The 20,989-nt window shown below is 48.7% G+C and overlaps 3 protein-coding genes across 3 annotated transcripts in view; 1 reads left to right on the forward strand and 2 right to left on the reverse strand.

The window, feature by feature from the left end:
* Window positions 1-8,514, forward strand: part of spock2 (SPARC (osteonectin), cwcv and kazal like domains proteoglycan 2) — a gene marked incomplete at both ends in the record, with an annotated part of 35,925 nt that extends 27,411 nt beyond the window's left edge. Inside the window, 8 exons of the mRNA XM_084458633.1 lie at window positions 2,205-2,319; window positions 3,229-3,334; window positions 4,186-4,297; window positions 5,167-5,301; window positions 6,038-6,256; window positions 6,595-6,657; window positions 7,574-7,705; window positions 8,366-8,514. Coding sequence (XP_084314759.1) covers window positions 2,205-2,319; window positions 3,229-3,334; window positions 4,186-4,297; window positions 5,167-5,301; window positions 6,038-6,256; window positions 6,595-6,657; window positions 7,574-7,705; window positions 8,366-8,514 — 1,031 coding nt within the window. The remainder of the gene's footprint in view (window positions 1-2,204; window positions 2,320-3,228; window positions 3,335-4,185; window positions 4,298-5,166; window positions 5,302-6,037; window positions 6,257-6,594; window positions 6,658-7,573; window positions 7,706-8,365) is intronic.
* Window positions 8,515-12,987: 4,473 nt separating this feature from the next.
* Window positions 12,988-16,471, reverse strand: tysnd1 (trypsin like peroxisomal matrix peptidase 1; the record flags this gene model as incomplete). The annotated part of the gene is made up of 4 exons (XM_084458741.1): window positions 12,988-13,190; window positions 13,987-14,172; window positions 14,358-14,488; window positions 14,865-16,471. The coding sequence occupies 4 exons, from the start codon at window positions 16,469-16,471 to the stop codon at window positions 12,988-12,990; spliced, it is 2,127 nt and encodes a 708-aa protein (XP_084314867.1).
* Window positions 16,472-17,510: 1,039 nt separating this feature from the next.
* sar1ab (secretion associated, Ras related GTPase 1Ab) lies at window positions 17,511-20,859 on the reverse strand. The gene is made up of 7 exons (XM_084458625.1): window positions 20,778-20,859; window positions 19,636-19,708; window positions 19,368-19,487; window positions 19,076-19,141; window positions 18,802-18,905; window positions 18,579-18,710; window positions 17,511-18,471 (listed from the first exon to the last, which is right to left on the reverse strand). Exons 2-7 carry the CDS (start codon window positions 19,691-19,693, stop codon window positions 18,355-18,357), a joined length of 597 nt encoding a protein of 198 aa, XP_084314751.1. The 5' UTR covers window positions 19,694-19,708; window positions 20,778-20,859; the 3' UTR covers window positions 17,511-18,354.
* Between the last annotated feature and the right edge of the window lie 130 nt (window positions 20,860-20,989).

Raw genomic sequence — 20,989 nt, forward strand, 5'->3', positions numbered from 1 at the left:
TGTTCTGTTTGCTTTTCTTTCTCAGCGAGGTAGTACAGTGTCATTTTCAGAGGGAGGGAGGCACTCGTCAGCAGTATGGCTTCAACATGGGCTTGTCTCATTCTCCGTCTCTCTAAGCGGGCATCAGCAGGGCTGGATTGGAAGCTAGACTTTCTCCTCCACTGATTCTGCTGATGCATTAATATGAATTAGCTGGGGGTCGACCCATTGAAACTGAACTGCCAAGCCAAGAAGAGAGAGAGATGGAGAGAGAGAGAGCTGGAGAGAGAGAGAGGGAGAGAGAGAAAGAGAGGAGGTAGAGAGTAGGCAGAGAGAGAGTGTGGGAGGTGTGAGGGACACAGAGAAATGCACTCAAAGCCAGGTGAGTCCGGGGGTTGACTTGCTGGATGGCTGGATGGGTGATAGTACTGGGGGGGTGATAGTACTGGGGGGGTGATAGTACTGAGGGGGTGATAGTAATGGGGGGGTGATAGTACTGGGGGGTGATAGTACTGGGTTCTCATACAAACAGATACAATAACTCTTTGAAATCGAGAGTTTAACATGTTTTTTGAATGATTCACATCCATTGTATGACCAAAACGGTGGTAGAGCAATTATCAGACTTTCTCAAAAGTGCTAGTTTTGTCAACGTTTTGATCTGAACCATTGTATATGATCATAAGTAACCTTAAAACAGGGATAAACATGCATTTTCCCTTTACTACTCCTTTAACCCCATGAGCCACTGGAGCACCCTGAAATCAATGGTCCTTAATCAATGACCCACTCCAATGAGATATGAAAACAAGCTGACTCTGCAACCCCGAGGGATCTAGGTTTAATACCTCTGCTGTGAAGTATTGATAGCTAACTGTACACCCTGAGTGTGTGTGTGTGTGTGTGTGTGTGTGTGTGTGTGTGTGTGTGTGTGTGTGTGTGTGTGTGTGTGCCATCACATTATTGCATTACTGGGTTTGTGTACACTGATTATACGCCCTTGTTGTTCAACACAGTTAGGCTACACATGAGACAACTGTGGTGATATTAGCGGCTGGTGAGCTTGTAAACAGAGGATGAGAGAGGTGATGATGAGACGGCGAGGCTGAGCTCGCCAGACTGCAGCGTAATTCTGACAGGATTAGCGGCATCATCCTAATCTGGATTGGGGTAGATCGGTACGTGGGGTGGCCAGTTAGGAAAGCTTATTGCTGCTTTAAGCTTTAAGAGAGGCTACATGAGACAGGTTTTGAGATGTGGAGATGGGGGGAGAGGGAGGAGGAGGGAGGAGGAGGGAGGAGGAGGAGGGAGGAGGAGGGAGGAGGAGGGAGAGCGTAGTCCCTGTCCACCGGGAGCTGGTTTTTGTGTAACATCCTCTTGACTTAACAGATGTTACGCAACAAGGTCACGGTTTACAGGGGACTACAGTGTCCTAACAGCCATTCTCCCGTCCTGCTGTTCCTAACAGCGATTCTCCCGTCCTGCTTTTCCTAACAGCGATTCTCCCGTCCTGCTGTTCCTAACAGCGATCGCTCCCGCCGTGGTGCGCTCCAACAACTCGGCCAAGCCCCCTCGGGTTCCGTCTCCTCGTCCGGCTGACGGACAGATAAGGCGAGAGGAGGGGGACCCGCGGGATTACCGTATCCGCATGTCAACACATTGACGTTTACCGGGGGGGGGGGGGGGCGCCGTCAGACCCGACGCCAGAGGACCCGGGGGGACAGGAAGTAGCTTAAGGATGCTTCCATTCGAAAAGGCGAGCTTTATCTCACTGAGGAAGTGGCCGTGGTTCTTATGCAGTGGCGTAGTGTCCTGTGCTGATGGATGGACTGGGTACATAGAGGCCGGGGTGGGGGTGGGGGGGCCGGGGTGAGGGTGGGGGGGCGGGGTGGGAGAGACACCCGGCCCTGGCCTGGCGGAGTGGGGGCTCGGTGGGTATAGACAGCAGTGAGATATGAGTGTGTGCGTGGCGCTGACACTCCGGTCTGGCGGCGGCCGCCAGCGAGGGGGGAGGGGCGGATGATGGATGAGCTGGCCTGGCCGACCGCGCAGCCTTTCGCCCGCGGCGCTGACGATTGGCTGCGCTCCCCCCCGAGCTCGGCAGAATCCCTGCCACTGGGACGAACGGAGGGGGGGGGGGGGGAGGGGATGGGGGGTGGGCTGAGAAAAACAAAGACATTGTCCTCTTATTGCTGTGTCTTCTCTCCACCCCTCTCTCGTCCCAGACGTGGACACAACCAAGGACCCCTGTCAGAAGGTCAAGTGCACCCGGAGCAAGGTGTGTGTCGCCCAGGGTTACCAGAAGGCTGTGTGTGTCAACCGCAAGAAGCTTGAGCACAGGTGAGCGCGTGTGTAGCCTGGGGCACGCACACACACACACACACACACACATACAGACACATATGCAAGCTCACACACACATATAATGTTAACACACATACGCACACACACACACACACACACAGACACTCACACATATGCAAGCTCACACACACATATAAGGTTAACACACATACGCACGCGCACGCACACACAGACACACACTCACACGTGCACGTTCGGCTAAGCACACGTACAGGTAGGCGTGATGAAAATCCATCTCTAAAACCCTGTATTGAGTAGAGGGATGTCTTCTCATCCCTTCCTCAGTCCTCACAGCTCTGCGACTGAGCGCTCCACTAGCCAGAGAGCCCCGCTCTCCTCATCATTAATAAAGGCACCATTAGTGTCTGATGTTAAATGATGTGCTTCTGTGGCAGGGACGGCCCTTTAACCAGCTCCAGTGTCAGTGTGTGCTGCAGAACGTCCCCGAGGCACAAGGCTCTGTAAATACCCCGCCTTGTTATGCTACTGTAATTAGCCTGGGGACAAGTCTGCGGACATGTGACCGCGTGGACCCTCGCGAAACCACCCAATGCTGGGGTTTTGTTAGAGAATAATAATGTAGGGAACTGGACCCAAGCCGGGATCACACCAACGACCTCCCGCTTCCAAACCCGGCTCGCTAACCGCAACACCAAGAGAGCTAGGCTGCCTTGGCGGAGCTGTTAACGGGTCGGTACCATATCTACAGTCAGAGGCTTTTCTTCTACCAAGTCAAGTCACAGCAGGCAGTTCAATCCAGCTTCACAACCGGACCGGTTCCGCTGTTCCCGGTACCGGGAGCACGAGCCCCGGGCGGAAGGTTCTGGATAAGACACCTACAGCACAGGATGTCCTGACCGGAGTGTGTTCTCCCCTGCCTGGCAGGCTGAAGCGGCCTGCTCTGAAGTCCCCCGCGGGCAGCTGTCAGCCCTGTCCCATCTCCTCCTCTGGGCCCGTGTGCGGATCCGACGGTCACAACTACGCCTCACAGGTACGCGCCCGCCCACGCCCACACACTGCATGACTACGCTCGCCACCTCGTCTCACAACCCACACGCACGCTGCTATAGTCTATAGAATAGGCTACAGCCTGCTACACACAGTCTTTAACCAAAGAGACTTACAATAATTGCATTTAACCAGGTAGTCAGTGTACTACTACTCTCTAGAACTCACTAGAGCATCTCCAAGTCACAGAGCTTATCTAGTGCTGAAGTCAAAGTGTAAGAGCAGATTAATACAATAGAACAGCTAAATACAATATCTAATCTTCCAGCCGTTGTTATGAGCGAGAAAGAAAAAAAAGATGTCTGTTTCAACACTGTGGCTGTTTAATGTTTAATGGCCGTTGGCCGTAGCGCGGCAGACGTGTGTTGGTGAAGCTTGAGGTTGCACACGACACAGCTGAGCGCGCTGTACAGTTGGGTGGAGAGAGAGTCTCCAGAGACGCACACACACACACACACACACACACACACACACACACACACACAGAGAGTCTAGAGATGTGATAAATGGGCTCTGAGGGAGTTGGGGAACAAAAGGTGGGAGTGACACAGTCCTACGTGTTTATGGATTTATAATTTGTCTTTGGAGCCGGTGCTTGTGACCTTGTTCAAACGCAGATGAGGAGAGGGACTACTAAGCCTGTGAATTGAATGCAAGTGATTTGTGTGTGGGTCACCTTTATGAATATTTGATCTATATCTGGAATATTACTCATATCACCCTCCCTCTTGTCACTTTTATGTGTGTGTGTGTGTGTGTGTGTGTGTGTGTGTGTATGTGTATGTGTGTGTGTGTGTGTGTGTGTGTGTGTGTGTGTGTGTGTGTGTGCTGCAGTGTAAACTGGAGCAGCAGGCGTGTCTGACAGGGAAGGAGCTGACTCTGAAGTGTCCAGGCCTTTGTCCCTGTCCAACCACTGCTCCCACCACGGTCACAGAGAGCAAGCAGGGTGAGCAAACAAGACGCACGCACACATAATGGGTGTATAGTGTTACAGTGCCTCTGATCTGGGATCTGCTCTCTCTTTCTCCCTCAGTAGTAGAACGCTGTACTGGGCAGGACCTGGCTGACCTGGGATCTGCTCTCTCTCTCTCTCCCTCAGTAGTAGAGCGCTGTACCGGGCAGGACCTGGCTGATCTGGGATCTGCTCTCTCTCTCTCTCCCTCAGTAGTAGAGCGCTGTACCGGGCAGGACCTGGCTGATCTGGGATCTGCTCTCTCTCTCTCCCTCAGTAGTAGAGCGCTGTACCGGGCAGGACCTGGCTGATCTGGGATCTGCTCTCTCTCTCTCTCCCTCAGTAGTAGAGCGCTGTACCGGGCAGGACCTGGCTGATCTGGGATCTGCTCTCTCTCTCTCTCCCTCAGTAGTAGAGCGCTGTACCGGGCAGGACCTGGCTGATCTGGGATCTGCTCTCTCTCTCACTCCCTCAGTAGTAGAGCGCTGTACCGGGCAGGACCTGACTGATCTGGGATCTGCTCTCTCTCTCCCTCAGTAGTAGAGTGCTGTACCGGGCAGGACCTTGCTGATCTGGGATCTGCTCTCTCTCTCTCCCTCAGTAGTAGAGCGCTGTACCGGGCAGGACCTGGCTGATCTGGGATCTGCTCTCTCTCTCTCCCTCAGTAGTAGAGCGCTGTACCGGGCAGGACCTTGCTGATCTGGGATCTGCTCTCTCTCTCTCCCTCAGTAGTAGAGCGCTGTACCGGGCAGGACCTGGCTGATCTGGGATCTGCTCTCTGTCTCTCCCTCAGTAGTAGAGCGCTGTACCGGGCAGGACCTGACTGATCTGGGATCTGCTCTCTCTCTTTCCCTCAGTAGTAGAGCGCTGTACCGGGCAGGACCTTGCTGATCTGAGCGACCGGTTGAGGGACTGGTTCCAGCTCCTGCAGGGCAACGCCAAGCAGAGCAACAGCACCAAGCCGGAGGCCGGCAGCCCCACGGGGGCCGCCTCATCAGGTGAGTCAGCGCAGACCTGGTCTGGAGTAAAACACCACAACATGGGCATGGCAGGGGTGGGGGTGGGACCAGCACCTACTGTACCTTTCAAATCCAGCTGCATTTGAACATATTTCATTGGGAGTGTATAGTTGGGACTAAATTAAAAACCCAGAAAGCCCAGAAAGAAGAAAACTGTAGATAGCGAACTCTGTGAAGTGAGCTAGCCTAAATCACACTTTATGTGCCAGATATGTTACCGACAGCTCATTTGAATGCAGGACTCATTAGCAATACTTGAAAAGTGTGCAGCCTTCCTGCACAGCCCACTGTTTGTGTGGGCCAATTATCCACAAAATCCTAGAGTATATCCCATTGGTGTCCATGAAAGTCATAGTTTTTTCCCAGAGGTTCTCCCTGCAGCGAGACTTCTGGGTACTGAGATTAGCGTATACCGGCCCTGTATCAAGTGAGAGTTCACTAGCATAGATTAGCTCTGTGTCAGGTGAGAGTTAGCTAGCATGTTAGCTCTATGTCAGGTGAGAGTTAGCTAGCCTGTTAGCTCTATGTCAGGTGAGAGTTAGCTAGCATGTTAGCTCTATGTCAAGTGAGAGTTAGCTAGCCTGTTAGCTCTATGTCATGTCAAGTGAGAGTTAGCTAGCCTGTTAGCTCTATGTCAGGTGAGATGTGGCACAGGGGAGCCACAACTGTGCTATCCTGTCAATGATATCTTCTGTATCTGTGTGCTGTTCTTCAGTCCTGGACAGGAGTCTGGTGGCCAGCTGTAAGGACTCCATAGGGTGGATGTTCTCTAAGCTGGACACCAACAGTGACCTGTATCTGGACCAGGCGGAGCTGGCCGCCATCAACCTGGACAAGTACGAGGTCTGCATCCGGCCCTTCTTCAACTCCTGTGACTCCTACAGAGACGGCAAGGTGTCCACCGCTGAGTGGTGTCTCTGCTTCTGGAGAGAGAGTGAGTACACAAACTACTGTGGGGTCCTTTTGTAGCAACAACTACATTTTGTCACACGGTGTCTGCGCCTTGTTTCTGGCTCTCCTGTGGCTGAGGGGAACGTGCCAGAAACGAGGCAGAGCCAGGGGTCTACGAGAGGACCGGCAGCTACCGCCCCCGCAGGCGTACGCCTCAGACAGCACACGAGACCGCTCAAGTTCAGAGAAGACATCCAGATGTTTACCCACCAATCGCGCACCGATGTCAACTGTCTATTTTTAGGATTAACCCCCCACACCCTGTGTTTCAGAGTTCAGGGGTGGGTTCTGAGCTGACTAACGTGCCCCTCTCCTCCTCAGAGCCCCCCTGCCTGGCCGAACTGGACAGGATCCAGGTGCAAGAGGGAGGCAAGAGGAAGTTTGGTATGTACTGTACAGAGCTGTGTATGTACTGTACAGAGCTGTGTGTATGTACTGTACAGAGCTGTGTGTGTGTGTGTGTGTGTGCGCGTTTTCAGTATCATTACTGGAAGACTTTCATCAAGCAGATGACAAGCGGGAGGCTGGGATTACCCTTGATTAGGTTGTGGATTAGAACTCTATACTGACAGACGGCAAGGAATGGCAGCCATCAGTGTGTGTGTGTTTTTGCGTGTGTGTTTTTGCATGTGTGCATTCGCACACTCGAATGGGCCAGAGTGTCAGGGTTCTGGAATCAGGACTCGCCAGCGAGCAGAGTCGGTGATGAGCGGGCCACGGGGGGGGGGGGGGGGGCGCTGCCTTCACACTAGCTGCCACATTTTCATCTTGGATGTTTCGCTTGAAAGCCTGCCTCCAGGCAACGTCAATATGTCTTCCACTTTTGCCAGTTACAGTATGTGTGATTTATTTCTCATTACCTACCGCTTGTGGGAAACATCGGCTCCCGTGGCAATCCGGCTGCGTCTGTTACAGTACATAGTGTAGTGGTGTGCAGAGTTTCTCTGTGCCTCTCCGTAGACAAAGGCTAGTCCTAAGTGCCATTGCAGCAGTCTTATAAAAGTGAATTAGCATTGATGCTTGTTCAGTGTATTATTAATAAGTAGCTGGAGGTTAAATTCGAAGCATGTGTGTCCTTCCTCATCTCATCATGATTAAGCAGCCCCCCCCCCCCCGCCGGCGCTAATGCAGTGCTGACGACAGTTATCCACCTCTATCCGTTCTGCTCACTGAACACATTTGTGTGCATGGAACATGAAATTGGGTATGCATCCCTTTCGATGAGGCTGTGCTACACGCTGCTGGGTTAGGGAATGATGTAGGTTTTTTTTTTTCTTCGTGTCCGCTCCGCGTGTTTCAGGCCTGTTCATCCCCAGCTGCGATGAGGACGGCTTCTACGCCAAGCTGCAGTGTGACAGGGGGGAGTGCTGGTGCGTGGACCAGCGTGGGGGGATGCTAGCGGGCTCCAGGATCCGCGGCAAACCTGACTGTGGTAAGGCAGTCGCACATCTACACATCCAGCTGATCCCATGCAGAGATCATTAGTATACGTACATCCACATATGCATACCCTCAGTAACGAGGTCTGTTGATAGATAGATACATACTTTAATGATGCCCAGGGGTAAATGGTTATTGCTGTACACACACACACACACACACACATACTGGGGGGAAAATCCTCATACACACACTAACATAATGAGAACAAATCCCCACACACACTCTGTACAAGGCGTCCTTTATGTGAAAGGGCTCAGGCCCACACAGCAGCATCACTCACTGAAGGGACCTGTGCTACATTCATGTGTCCGGGGTCATTTGCATTCTAAAGGACCAGTTGTCACTGTGAGAGATGGTGGGCTGGTTGGGCCGAACCCGCGCCTGATAAGAATGAAACAAACCCCTGGCTCGGGTTTAGAAATAGCTATTAAATCCAAACAAACTCAAACACATGCCCTTTCTGGGCCATTTCAGTCTGCGGGTTTTGGATTAATTTCCGAACTTCTCATTGGATAGGAACGGACCTTTATCAAAGTCAAGAGGTGTACAGAACAGGAACCGGAACCAGATGTGATGTAATGACAGAGACAGACAGATACCGTTGCTAATTCATTCTCTCTCAACCCCTCTCCCGTCCGTCTCTCTCCAGATGAGGACGTGGTGTATTCGGGTGACTTTGGCAGCGGGGTGGGATGGGAGGACGAAGAGGAGAAGGAGACGGAGAACGCAGAGGAGCCCGAGGAGGAGGAGGAGGAGGGAGAGGCCGGGGAGGTGGACGACGGGGGATATATCTGGTGAAACAGTAATAATAGGGTCCAACATAACTACAAGATCTCTCTCTCTCTCTCACAAAAACACACACATGCACACACACAGGCACACACACAGGCACACACACATGCACACACACAGGCACACACACATGCACACACACATGCACACAGTGATCCTGGAAACCTGAAAAGATGGACATGAAACCGCACTCAGAACAACACTGACTCACCCGTGGATTGAGGGAGGGGAAGGGTGGGCGTGGCCAGGGTGGGGAGGGGGTTTGTGGGGAGAACAGGAGGGGTATGTTGGGTTTCCCATGGGGCTAGGGGTGGGGTATCTATAGCTAGAACATGTGGTATTAAGAGGATATTTGTCATAAATACTTGTGGATATTCGTTATTTTCTGTTGTGTGTGCAAGAACGTTCTCCTTGGGCAGTCTTTAGCTTGGGCAGTCTTTAGCTTGGGCAGTCTTTCGCTGCTGAAGCCCGGAGACTGGAAGCAGCCGCCGGTATTTCTCATGTGTTCACATTAGGGACGAGAGATGCTCCGTGTTCATCTCAATAGTCTCACCAAGCTCCCTACCATGCTTTCCTTCCCTTCATCTGCACTGATATGAAAGAAACCGGCATGGGTGTGGCTTTCATAGCGCTGGTCTGACCAGTGTGGTGAAGGGAGAGGAGACGAGGTAAGGAAGCCCCTTCTGACTATTGAGATGCACCCCTGACACTCCCTATTTCATCTCATTATGCTTCAGTAGTGCTCTGTCTCATTCAAGTCTACTAAACACTGTTTCTTCCTCCTCTCTTAAACATGTAAATACTGTGTATCAGAAGACTACTTATTAGTCCCTTATTGCCAATGCCTTGAAAGACTAGACCAGAGTTTGGCTAGATTGACGTGTCCATTGTATCATCTGTGGATCAACGATGTGTTTAATAATAAAATAATCCGGTCTTCGTGGCTCAACCAGGTCACCATACATGTGTCTTTTCTCCAGTCCTTTCATTGAAACCTCTCCCTCATTCTGTCATTAGTAATTACTGCCTTAACTTTGATATATTACTTCCCTAAGATAGGTATATGAAAGTGAGTTCTGCTAGTTTTTACGGGTTCGGTCATTTCCTTATTCATCCAGGTGAAAAGAGGAGTGAGAATGTTCCATTTACCGCTGGTGTTGAAATCGGCTCTGGCATTTGTCTCTTTGCAACAGCGCTTTCTCACCACGCCAGCACCTGACAGTATGACGCAGCTGTGTACGGTGCTCGCACGGGACAGGCCTACAACTTCAAAGGCAGATGGCTCTGTTTTCACTCCGTACCGGATGTTCTGGAGCAGACCTCACGGTTGTTGTTGTTGTCGTTGTTGTTGTCGTGTCCTCCACCAGCTCAGTTCCTTAGCTCATTCAGGCCCGGCTGAGGCTTGTAGCTATAGGAGGAATGAAGAAGAGAAACATGAGATCCCGGTTCCTGCCTGTACGTCACAACTCTAATGACACAACAGTACCATGATAAAGAGCTCTCTCTCTCTCTTCCAACGCACCTGGAGGCATTTCTCAGGCCCTCTCCCCTGTAAACTAGCGAGGCTGGGAACAGAGGAGCATTATGTTATCATGTGTGCCCCCTTCACAGGCATCTCAGGCCCCTTCAGCTCTCAGCATTGTGCTCATTCAAACATACAGTAATCAATCCTTTGAAATGTTGTTTCTCCGTTTCGTATTTCTGCGACAGTGGAATTGGGTAGCAGTAATCTCCCAGTGGGCCTGGCACCGAGCGTGTTACCTCCGTCTACACGGCAGGTTCCGTGATCATCCACCCTTCTTCAGAAAAATAACAGATGCCTGGGAAAGCAGATCCTGATGGCAGACCTCCGCTGGCTACCCAGAGGGACCAATCAGTCTCTCACATCTTCCTCATCCTGCTCTGCAAAAAAACGTTATTAGATATGAATCCCACACTACGGAAGGGGGGGTTGGGGTGGTAGATGCTTTGTCCTCCAGTCAAATTCCAAAGAGAAATACAGAGAAGTAGGTAATATTACAGGGATGTCTTTATGCGTGTAGGAAGTAATAGGGGATTTGTGAGAATGACAATAGGATGAACTGTTAATCAATCAATCACTCCTATTGTGCAATGTGAAACCACACAGGGTACTTGGGTCACGTTAACCACATGAGAAAAGTAGACTACTATTCAATCACACATGCACACGTTTATCAAATGTATTCAGTCAGATGTGATTTAAGACTTTCAGCTTTAATTTGAGGGTATTTACATCCAAATCAGGTGAACGGTGTAGGAATTACAAACAATTTTATACCTGCCCCCCACCCCTCCCTTTTTCAAGGGACCAAAAGTAATTGGACTCCTGGCTGCTCAGCTGTTCCATGGCCAGGTGTGTTATTCCCTCATTATTTCATCTACAGGAAACAGATTAAGGATCTAGCGTTCATGTCAGGTGTGCAGAGGGTGAACCACAAGATGTTAATCATTACTGAGCCTCAGAAACAGGAAGACCAGATTAGAGTTTACCAAAATACATCTAAAAAGCCTGTACAGTTCTGGAACAACATCCTATGGACAGACGAGATAAAGATCAACTTGTACCTTAATGATGAGGAAGAGTCTGGCGAAGGGAAGGAGCTGCTCATAATCCAAAGCATACCACCTCCTCAGTGAAGCATGATGGTGGTAGTGTTATGGTGTGGGCATGTATGGCTGCCAATGGATCAGGTTCCCTTGTACGTGTATTTATTTATGATGTGAATGCTGATAAGAGCAGCAGGATGAATTCTGAAGTGTTTCGCGTAATATTATCTGCTCATATTCAGCCAAATGCTTCAGAACTCATTGGACGGCGCTTCACAGTGCAGAGGGACAATGGTCCTCATTCCTGAACATTTTCTTAGTGTCTTCTTAAATGTCTTCTTACGAACTTCGTAAGACCAACCCTAAGAAAGATCCCTGCCGGATTCATGAATGGGTGGAAATGTGTTCCTAAACCCACAAAGTGTTCTCAGCTGTGCTCCCCTGCTTAAATTGAATGCGTACACATGAATTTGCATACATAAACGCCCCGCCCCTTCCTACAGGGTCGTGTGCACAGAATCCCCAGACAGCGCGGAATAGTTGAGACGTTCCCAATTGACATGATTGATGTTCAAGGTCACGTGCAAATTCAACGTTTTATTCGTCACATGCAACCATGGATGTATTAGGCATGCAACATACCAGTAAAATGAGCAGTGAGATGTTTCTCCGCTGGCTCTTATAACGTGCACACTAAGCTTAAGCAAGGTGAAACAAACCAATACAAAATAACAAAAGAAAACAAGACGGTATATATGGACTTTTAATACAAAATGCAAAATATAGCCTATAGCCTACATGAAAGGGATGGGATGTGCTGAGAGTAGATTGAATTGTACAGTTAAGTTAAATGCATTAGTAGGCTACTTATGGATCTTGATAGGCCCTATATCTATATTATGTAGGAACATTTGATATATTTTAGTTATGGATATTCACATGTATACAGTATTTACAGAATGTAGATGTCCATTCTGACGACTATGGAATATAAAGTGCTGTTGTGCCGAGTCTGAGTATAGCAACTGAGTTTAGTGCTTGTTTATTAATTCACTGCCATTTGCAGTGTTTGTGTAGCCTAGTATTTATTTTAGGACACCGCGATACCTTGTAGAATCATGAATGTGAAACGTAATTGGAAATGATACAAATATCAGGAATGCCAGAATTGTCCGGGAACTTCGTGAGTGGAGTTAAGAAGAAATTTCTTCTTAACTGCGTACAGGAATGAGGTCCAATGATCCAAAGCATTCTGAAAACGCAACCCAATGGGTTTTCAAGGCAAAGAAGTGGAATGCTCTGCAACGGCCAAGTCAATCACCTGACTTGAATCTAATTGAGCATGCATTTCACCTGCTGAAGACAAAACTGAAGAGAAACCGCCCAAAAGAACAAGCAGGAACTGAAGACGGTTGCAGTAGAGGCCTGGCAGAGCATCACCAGGGATGAAACCCAGCGTCTGGTGATGTCTATGGGTTCCTGACTTCAGGCTGTCATTGACTGCAAAGTATTTGCAACCAAATATTACTGTGTCAGTTTGATTTATAATTGTTAGTTTGTCCAATTACTTTTGGTTTCTTTAAAAAGAGGGGTACCACAGATCAAATGTGTTGTAATTCCTACACCGTTCACCTGATATGGGTGAAAATACCCTCAAATTAAAGCTGAAAGTCTGCACTTAAAAGCACATCTTGGCTGTTTCATTTCAAATCCATTGTGGTGGTGCACAGGCTGTATGTGTGTGTTTGTGTGTGTGTGAGAGAGAGTGTGTGTGTGTGAGAGAGAGAGAGAGAGAGAGAGAGAGAGAGAGAGAGTGTGCGCATCTGCTGGCAGTGTGTGTGTCTGCTGGCTGTGTGTGTATAAGCAAGCCTGTGTCTGAGTCCATGTATTGTTTGTTAGTCACTGTTCAAATCACAGTTTGCTCTGAGCAGCCTGTAGCCTCCACACCCTCCTGACCCCCTCCTCCGCCATGTCCAGGGCCCCGAACACGCCCGCGTCCCCCGTCTGCTCGTACCGCCGGAGCAGCGGCTGGAGCACGGTCACCGGGATGCTGAAGTTTAGATGTGGGTAGGTCACGTTAGCAGCAAAGTCCTTGGTATTACTGGATACAAGCCCTGGAATACAGTATGAACAATCATGTGGTTTGAATAGACATATCTATCTGTGGTGTATGAGTGCCCCCCTGCTGCTTGAATAGGGTACTACACTTTCTAAATCATGAGTCAGAACTATAACTTCCTCCTTTAGAAATGAACAATAAATAGGCCCAGTCCCAATATCCACCTTTACGGACTCACATACTTTGAGGCGCGTTCCCGCTAAGTGTGTGAGGGCTTAGGACTCTAGTCCCATTGTCAAATCCTCAAGTGCATGAGGGCTCTCTGGCAGACATTTTGAGCCCTCTATGCACCCTGACCGTAAGTCTGCACTTCTGCACTGCAATTACCCACAGTTCATATCGTTGTGACGTTAAATACAGGGTTGCCTGAAGAACGGCCAATAAACAAGCACGGACAGATCAACCAACCCTGACGTTCACGTTACAAATCAAATGTTTCCATGTTTTCAGCTGGACTTGCACAATCCAAGATTGTGGCTGACCCCTCCCTCCATCCCTCCATCCCTCCCTCGTCACAAACTCTTTGAACCACTCGTCTCTGGCAGGAGGCTGCGGTCCATCAGGACCAAAAATAGTTTCTTCCCAACTGAAACTGGCCTCATCAACAAGGCACGAGAACCCTACTGACACTGTCTATTTTGTACATTTCTGTAGATTCTTATAATATTGTATTGTATTTTGCGCTGTCCTGTCCTATGTTTATTGTCATGCACCAACAGACCAAGGCAAATTCCTCGCAGATGTAAACCTACTTGGCGAAAAATAATTATGATTCTGATTCTTCTCCATACCCAACAACTCTCCTGTGTGTGCCCGCACCACAGCGCCCCCACTGGCGCCTGCCTGTACTGCGCAGGTAGTCTGCAGCATGACAGCATGGGAGCGCCAGCTGACGGCCCTGGAGAGAATGCCACAGGTCAGGGAGGGGCCGCAACTCCGACCCAACGCACCATAGCCCACCACCACCACGTCTTCACCTGGGGGGGGGGCACAATCACAAAACAAATCAATCAGACTATACAGGTCTCTACTGTCGCCTCAGGTATATAGGTCAATATCCTGCCTGATATTGGTGGGAGAAAAGACTGTTAGACAGCCAATTAACGAAAGCAACGCACAGCAACCTCACTAGATCATTCACTAACCGGGCGTGGTTGACTACCTGGTTGATAAGATGAGGACAAACGCGGCACCACTTCCTCGAGGGCGGAGTCTCTGAGGTGAACCACGGCCACGTCGTAGGGAGACGAGCCCTCGGTGGCGTACAACACGTCACCAACCACATCACGGAACCTGCGGAGACGAAGAAACACAGGGCGGCTTGACAGAGACTGTCCAGGTGGACGGAGCTCCTTACCAGCACTGGGAATTGATTTGGGGTGACGACAACACAGGAATAACCATGTGGGGCAGTAGCCCAGCGGGGTAGAGTAGCCGTCTAGGAATCAGTAGGTTCCTAGTATGATTCCATCTCCTCCCTCCAGCGTGTTGAAGTGTCCTCTCCCAAGACACTGAACCCCAAAGTGCTCCCAATTAGCAGGCTGGGATCTTGCATGGGCAGCTGGCTGCCATTGATGTGTGCATGTGTGTGAATGGGTGAATGAAAGGCCATTGTGAAGCGCTTTGGATAAAAACGCTATATAAGTGCACTCCCCTCCAACAAGTTTACCTGTCCTCTTTGCTGTTGAATTTTAAGGTGACGACAGATTTCCCACTGACAACGTGCCGGCAGGTCAGAACCAGCCGAGGACCGACCAGCACCCCGGAGCCCCAGAACTGTCCGCTGTCCACCAGGGCTACAGTGGGATATCTGTGCACGGCCGAAATGTGCCTTTCGCTCTCGGGGCCAGGTTGTGACGAGTCTGCGGATCCGTTCTGAAAGCGGACGTCGTCGTCATCTCTCAGAGGGTCAAGGATCTTCATACACCACACTATGTTCCTCAGGATCAGCTGCAGCGAACACGCCAGTGTCAGCCCGATCCACTCGCTGCCTTTCCAGCACAGCGGAGACACGATCACGCCGGCGAGGCGCGCCCGGTGTCCATCCGGGACAAAGAGCCCCCCTCCCTCGGTGCCAGGTAGGCAGCGGGCGTCTGTGAGGACGACGGCGTTCTCCTCGCCGGCCAGGTTACTGACGATGCCCTTGCTCAAGGTGCCCATGAAGAGATCCGGGCAGAGAGAGCCAAACGGGGAGCCGCAAGCCAGCACTGTGCATCCTTTCCGTAGAGAGGTACTGCTGACCCAGGGTAGGGTGGTGGTTCCAGGGTCGACGGGCCCACTCTTCAAAGCCGGTGCCTTGAGCACAGCGAACCAGCTCAGGAACTCAGAGTCCCTGATCATCTCTGCATCCTCCTCGCCGCCATAGAAACCCCATTTTTCGGCTTTTTTGAATATCCTCAGAAAGGCTCTTCGGAACTCGACACAGTTGACCAACATCAGGAGCTGCGCTTCAGCCTGGTGCTGGTGAGGAGAGACGCTCTCTGCCACCGCTTCAGCCTGGTGCTGGTGAGGAGAGACGCGCTCTGCCACCGCTTCAGCCTGGTGCTGGTGAGGAGAGACGCTCTCTGCCACCGCTTCAGCCTGGTGCTGGTGAGGAGAGACGCTCTCTGCCACCGCTTTAGCCTGGTGCTGGTGAGGAGAGACGCGCTCTGCCACCGCTTCAGCCTGGTGCTGGTGAGGAGAGACCGCTTCAGCCTGGTGCTGGTGAGGAGAGACCGCTTCAGCCTGGTGCTGGTGAGGAGAGACCGCTTCAGCCTGGTGCTGGTGAGGAGAGACCGCTTCAGCCTGGTGCTGGTGAGGAGAGACCGCTTCAGCCTGGTGCTGGTGAGGAGAGACGCTCTCTGCCACCGCTTCAGCCTGGTGCTGGTGAGGAGAGACCGCTTCAGCCTGGTGCTGGTGAGGAGAGACCGCTTCAGCCTGGTGCTGGTGAGGAGAGACCGCTTCAGCCTGGTGCTGGTGAGGAGAGACCGCTTCAGCCTGGTGCTGGTGAGGAGAGACGCGCTCTGCCTCGTCATACGCGCATAGGTTGGTGTCGAGATCTCGCTGCTCAGACAATTTTAAACGAATTTTAAGATTGTCATGAAAGCTGTTGGGTAACAAAAAGCGCTGGTCCGAAAGAGACTCCTTGTCACGCATAAAGCGAGAGAATGGGAGAGCGTTGCAGAGAACGATTCCGGCCCGGGGGTTCAGAATGACCCCACTACAGCTCAGAGGCTTCTGCTCAGAGGACGAGGACGACACTGTGACCACACAGCACGCCTGCTCTGGCGACTCCATTTCTTCGTATTGGTGGCAAAGTGAACTCTGATCCACAGGTTAGCTCAATACAGACCTTACGATCGCTAGCTAGTTATGAATATGAATAACGTTACATCTTGCAACTTCTAAAACATCCACTGACTGTAATGTAACAGAATGATGCCGGACAACACTCCCGTACAAAGTTAATGTGGATTAAAGCTGCTGAAATACAACAAAATATATAGCATGGCTGCTTCACACAACCTCGGTCGATTCCATCTTGTACTTCCTTATCTGAATGTCATTGGTCCAAAATAAAAGAGGGCGTACCGGTAGTCGTACAGTTAGATGATTGGCTTCTTCTTCTTCTGTGGTCTTTAACAGAGCAGTTTGCATCCTACGTTGCGTTACCGCCATATTCTGGAGTCTGTACCAATCATATGCTTTGTAAAATTAATGTAAAATAAGAGAACACTTTTCAATCAAAGTGGACATTTCACAGATGTTCCAAATGATGTATACGTTATTTGTGACAAGGATTTGTAGGCTACATCTGTGGTAAAACCCCAGATAACAAGACCTGAGTTGACTCAGATGATTGTCCAAAATATTTATTTTCATTCAGATCAAAACCGAATTCATTTTCATAATCAATACACATGGCTGCCCCCTGTTTGGCTGCTGAGAGTAGCACCACGTCAGAAATGACAAACTGAGAAAGAGGCATCCTATAACATTATTTACAAAATGGATGATATTGCACTGAAATCACATTCCTTATTCCTCGGTAAACACAAGTACTCTCATATCATAGCTACACAGCGTGAGCAGATAGTCACCAAGTACTCATTTCACAGTAACTAACCATTGATAAAGTAGGTAGGTAGCCTCGGTTGAGCATTCAAAATGTAAACAATAGGCCTATAGAATTGCTTACATCACACTTGTCATAACAAGTGCCAACACTGTTATAATATTCTTGACATACAAAACAGTTCCTTAATCAGAGACAAATAAATACAATGAATTCACTTCAACACATGAGTGAAAATGCACTTGTGGTCACATTCATTCAATCGGCAGGTGGTGCTAATCGATTTAGGATTTTTTTTTTTTTTACTGTCAATACTAGTTTGGAGAGAACATGTTTGTTGTCCTCATCATTGCTTGATAATACTTCCATGGTCTGTGGCACACTCAGCTTTAAAAAATACCAAGACCTATTGTCTTGATTAAAAACAAGGAGAAATCTAATAACCATCACTCAAAAGTTACACTTCCAGCCTCAGAGCTCTGATGAGAACATTGTGGGGGAAAAAAAAAAAAACTGTGTGCCAATGTTCCCACATTCCATGTCCATGTTCGATGTTCTGGAGACATTCTGAGACGAGGTCTGAATGGAGCCTCGGGACTAGATGTTGAGAGTATGGAATGCAAGCAGCTAAAAAGAGACAAACCTGAAACTGTTAAGCCAAGCCTATCTGTAATCCAATGCCTGTGACTAAAAATAAAACCAGTTAGAAACTGGTTCAAAGTGATGACATGTTCAACCTTTTAGCATGAGTAGGGGCTACTTTCCTCTGCCCATGTGCTTCACAATAAAGGTGCATCGTGGTAACATTAATACACTATTGGGCGGGGAACATATTCATAGCAAAACTACTGTTTGTGTTTCAATTAAACTCACACATTATGGGATTTACTGTTAAGAGACTGAATATCTTGCAAAAGACTAAAATAAAGAGTATAAAGTTTAGCAATATAAACTTTTTTTTTCTTGGAAATACATTTTCTTTGGGGGCACTCAAACTGTAAAGAAATATAGCGCACTGGTGGCTAACAGCAATCCAGCAGGTAGATTTGTGAGACCTGTCCTCTTGTGCATACAAAACAAGGGGAAATGAGTTGGGGATGATGCTTCAGTCAATGTACTGTGAGAGCCAGCGGAAACCGTCTCCATAGCCCTGCCTCTTCAGGACGCTGCACATGAAAACTTCCATCGGCCTCAGGTTCCGCTCCTTCAGCGAAACTTTGCCCTGTAGGAAAACACAGACAAGACTAGCATCCAGGAAAACCAGTACTGAGAGTGTATGCTAAGTAGTATGCTAGAGTAATTAAACAATGGTTGTAAAATCTTCCTAACCTTTCCAGTGGTGTGGCCATAAAGACCAAACATTCCTACTAGTGCCTCCTCGCTGATGGCTTCAGGACGGTCAATCTTATTCCCCAAGACGAGGACGGGCACGTTGGAGACGGTCTCATCTGTTAACAGGGCCTGGAGCAGAAGAAGAGGGGGTAACTGTAGCTAAACTGTTGTAATCAGAAATCAATACATATGACAAGCTTACACGGCGAGAGGAACCTACATCCAGTTCAACTTTGGCCTCAGCTAGCCGTTCATGATCAGCACAGTCCACCAGGTAAACAATGCCGTTAATGGCTGGGAGGTAGTTTTTCCAGATTCTCCTCGCTATGGAAATCAAACCAGTTTCATCAAGTGTTAAACACAGCAATGTTCAAACAAATGATCTCTCTCTCTCTCCAACGCCCCCCTCCCCCATTAAAGTTCATCTTATCTTATCAAAGACAGACTGATAACCCAAGCAATAACATATAAGGTGTAATGTAATAACATCCCACCTTGTGCATGTCCACCAAGATCAAATGTTGTGAAGGTCATCCCAGCGATGGTCAACTCCTCGGACGCTGAGGAAGAAAGAGAATCATCAGACAGATCAAATCTCTGATCTTCCTATCCAAAATACAGCTTAAAAACATGGACTGAGCCAAAGAAATACCTCACTGCTACAAACACACAAGACATGGGTGTCATCCCAACACACACAGAACTTCTTGTGCTAGAAACATCTGCTTGATACAGTCTGTTAGAGTTACCGTCTGAACTGAGCATGAACCTGAGCTTTTGTCTCACTTGGATGTAGTGTTGGCACGTGCTGTCCCAGTCTGTCATCTCTGAGCATGTGCAATAGGGTTGTTTTCCCAGCATTGTCTAATCCGAGGAACACTAGCTTCCCGGTCTTCTTGTATAAACCTGGAGGTGGGCGACAGAATAGAGGCTATAAACCACAATCTGTCACCATTAAAAGTTCCATTATCGATGAAATGTGATATAAGATTTGAAAATACAGTAGAAAGTGTTTGGGAAAACTGCACCCTAATGTTGGTAAAATGACTCAAACCTAGTAATTGTAGCACACCACTGAAGCCTCTGTAGATCCAGTCAAATATAAAAGACATGTCTGTTTCCTTTACCTGAAATAGAAGGTAAACACATGACAAGTTCAGTCAAGGGCCAGGCTGATTCAACACAGGGAAAACCCCATGGAAATGTGACCACATCCAATCACGTGTCGACTCTTGGATTAACTTTATGCTGAATATCATCAAAAGTTATTAATTCAATTCTGCTTCACCAAAGGGCAAGAGTGAATGTAATAGTTAATGAGTTAAATATTTGTCAATGAACAATAATACATTTACATAACAGATTTGCTTAGAAAATAGAATAGTGACTCGCTTGCTATCGTATGCAACCAGAAGTACTGAAGCTCATTGTTCAAACTAATTTCATGACCCTGGATTACCTAGTTGGTATGTGTAATCTCTCTGAGTAATCATACCAAGCCATCGACAGAAGTAAACTATAAACCTACTAGTACAAGCAAGCTTAAACTGGTTCAGTAGACCTAGTCTACCAGCTGATCATTGCAGTCAGTGCTCTTGCAACAGACTATTTTTATGAGAAGGTTGTGGCTGCAGATGACACTTGATACCAGGCTGTCAAAACACACACACACACACACACACACACACACACACACACACACACACACACACACACACACACACACACACACACACACACACACAGCTGTCACTCTCCAGTGCTTGTGCTGTGAATATCATGACACTGACCTGCGAGGAATGCTAAACTAATTCATATAGCCTATATAGGCTAGCTACAATATTCTAGCACAGACTACAATATAAAGGAAATTAGATTATTTCGTTATGGAAATCTGTGTCATCATGTTGTATGTGACAGTTGCATGTGACATTGAACATGATGCATAATAGCTCTTGAATAGGCTGCTGGTTTAGTATAGCAGGGAGCCTAGCCTACACGGCAGCCAGAGAACTTGTATCATCTCACCCTGGAGTAAACAACAAACACGCTGAGTAAGCTGGATAGGTTGGAGAAAAAACCTATTTAAATGGATTTCACACTCAAGAGGAATTTATTTCATAACTCTTCTCATAATAAGCTGTGTGCTGTCGATATGAGGGCAATAATGAAGCGAGATTAACCTTATTCTTGTACCTTTATAGCCGGGTTAGTCACTCCTCGTCCGCTACTTCAGTCCAGGAGGCTCCGCCGTCAATGACCGCTCCAAATCTGACAGCTCGCCGGAACTGCGTAACTGTTTTTGGAAACGGGGTCACATGGCAAAACACGATCCTCTCAGCTTCAAGCGGCTCTATACTTCCATTAAGATCAAGCGCTTCATCGCTAGATACACGTTTTACACCAAA

Source organism: Borostomias antarcticus (assembly GCF_949987555.1).
Source record: "Borostomias antarcticus genome assembly, chromosome: 25".
NCBI classification, from domain to species: Eukaryota; Metazoa; Chordata; class Actinopteri; order Stomiiformes; family Stomiidae; genus Borostomias; species Borostomias antarcticus.

Excerpts from the sequence above, each read along its gene's own strand:
- sar1ab (XM_084458625.1), bottom strand. The coding sequence starts at position 19,693 with ATGTCTTTTATATTTGACTGGATCTACAGAGGCTTCAGTGGTGTGCTA. Across the intron at positions 19,488-19,635 it reads TGGTGTGCTACAATTACTAG|GTTTATACAAGAAGACCGGG; the intron begins GTTTGAGTCATT and ends GCCCACCTCCAG. Across the intron at positions 18,711-18,801 it reads AGGCCAAAGTTGAACTGGAT|GCCCTGTTAACAGATGAGAC; the intron begins GTAGGTTCCTCT and ends CTTCTGCTCCAG.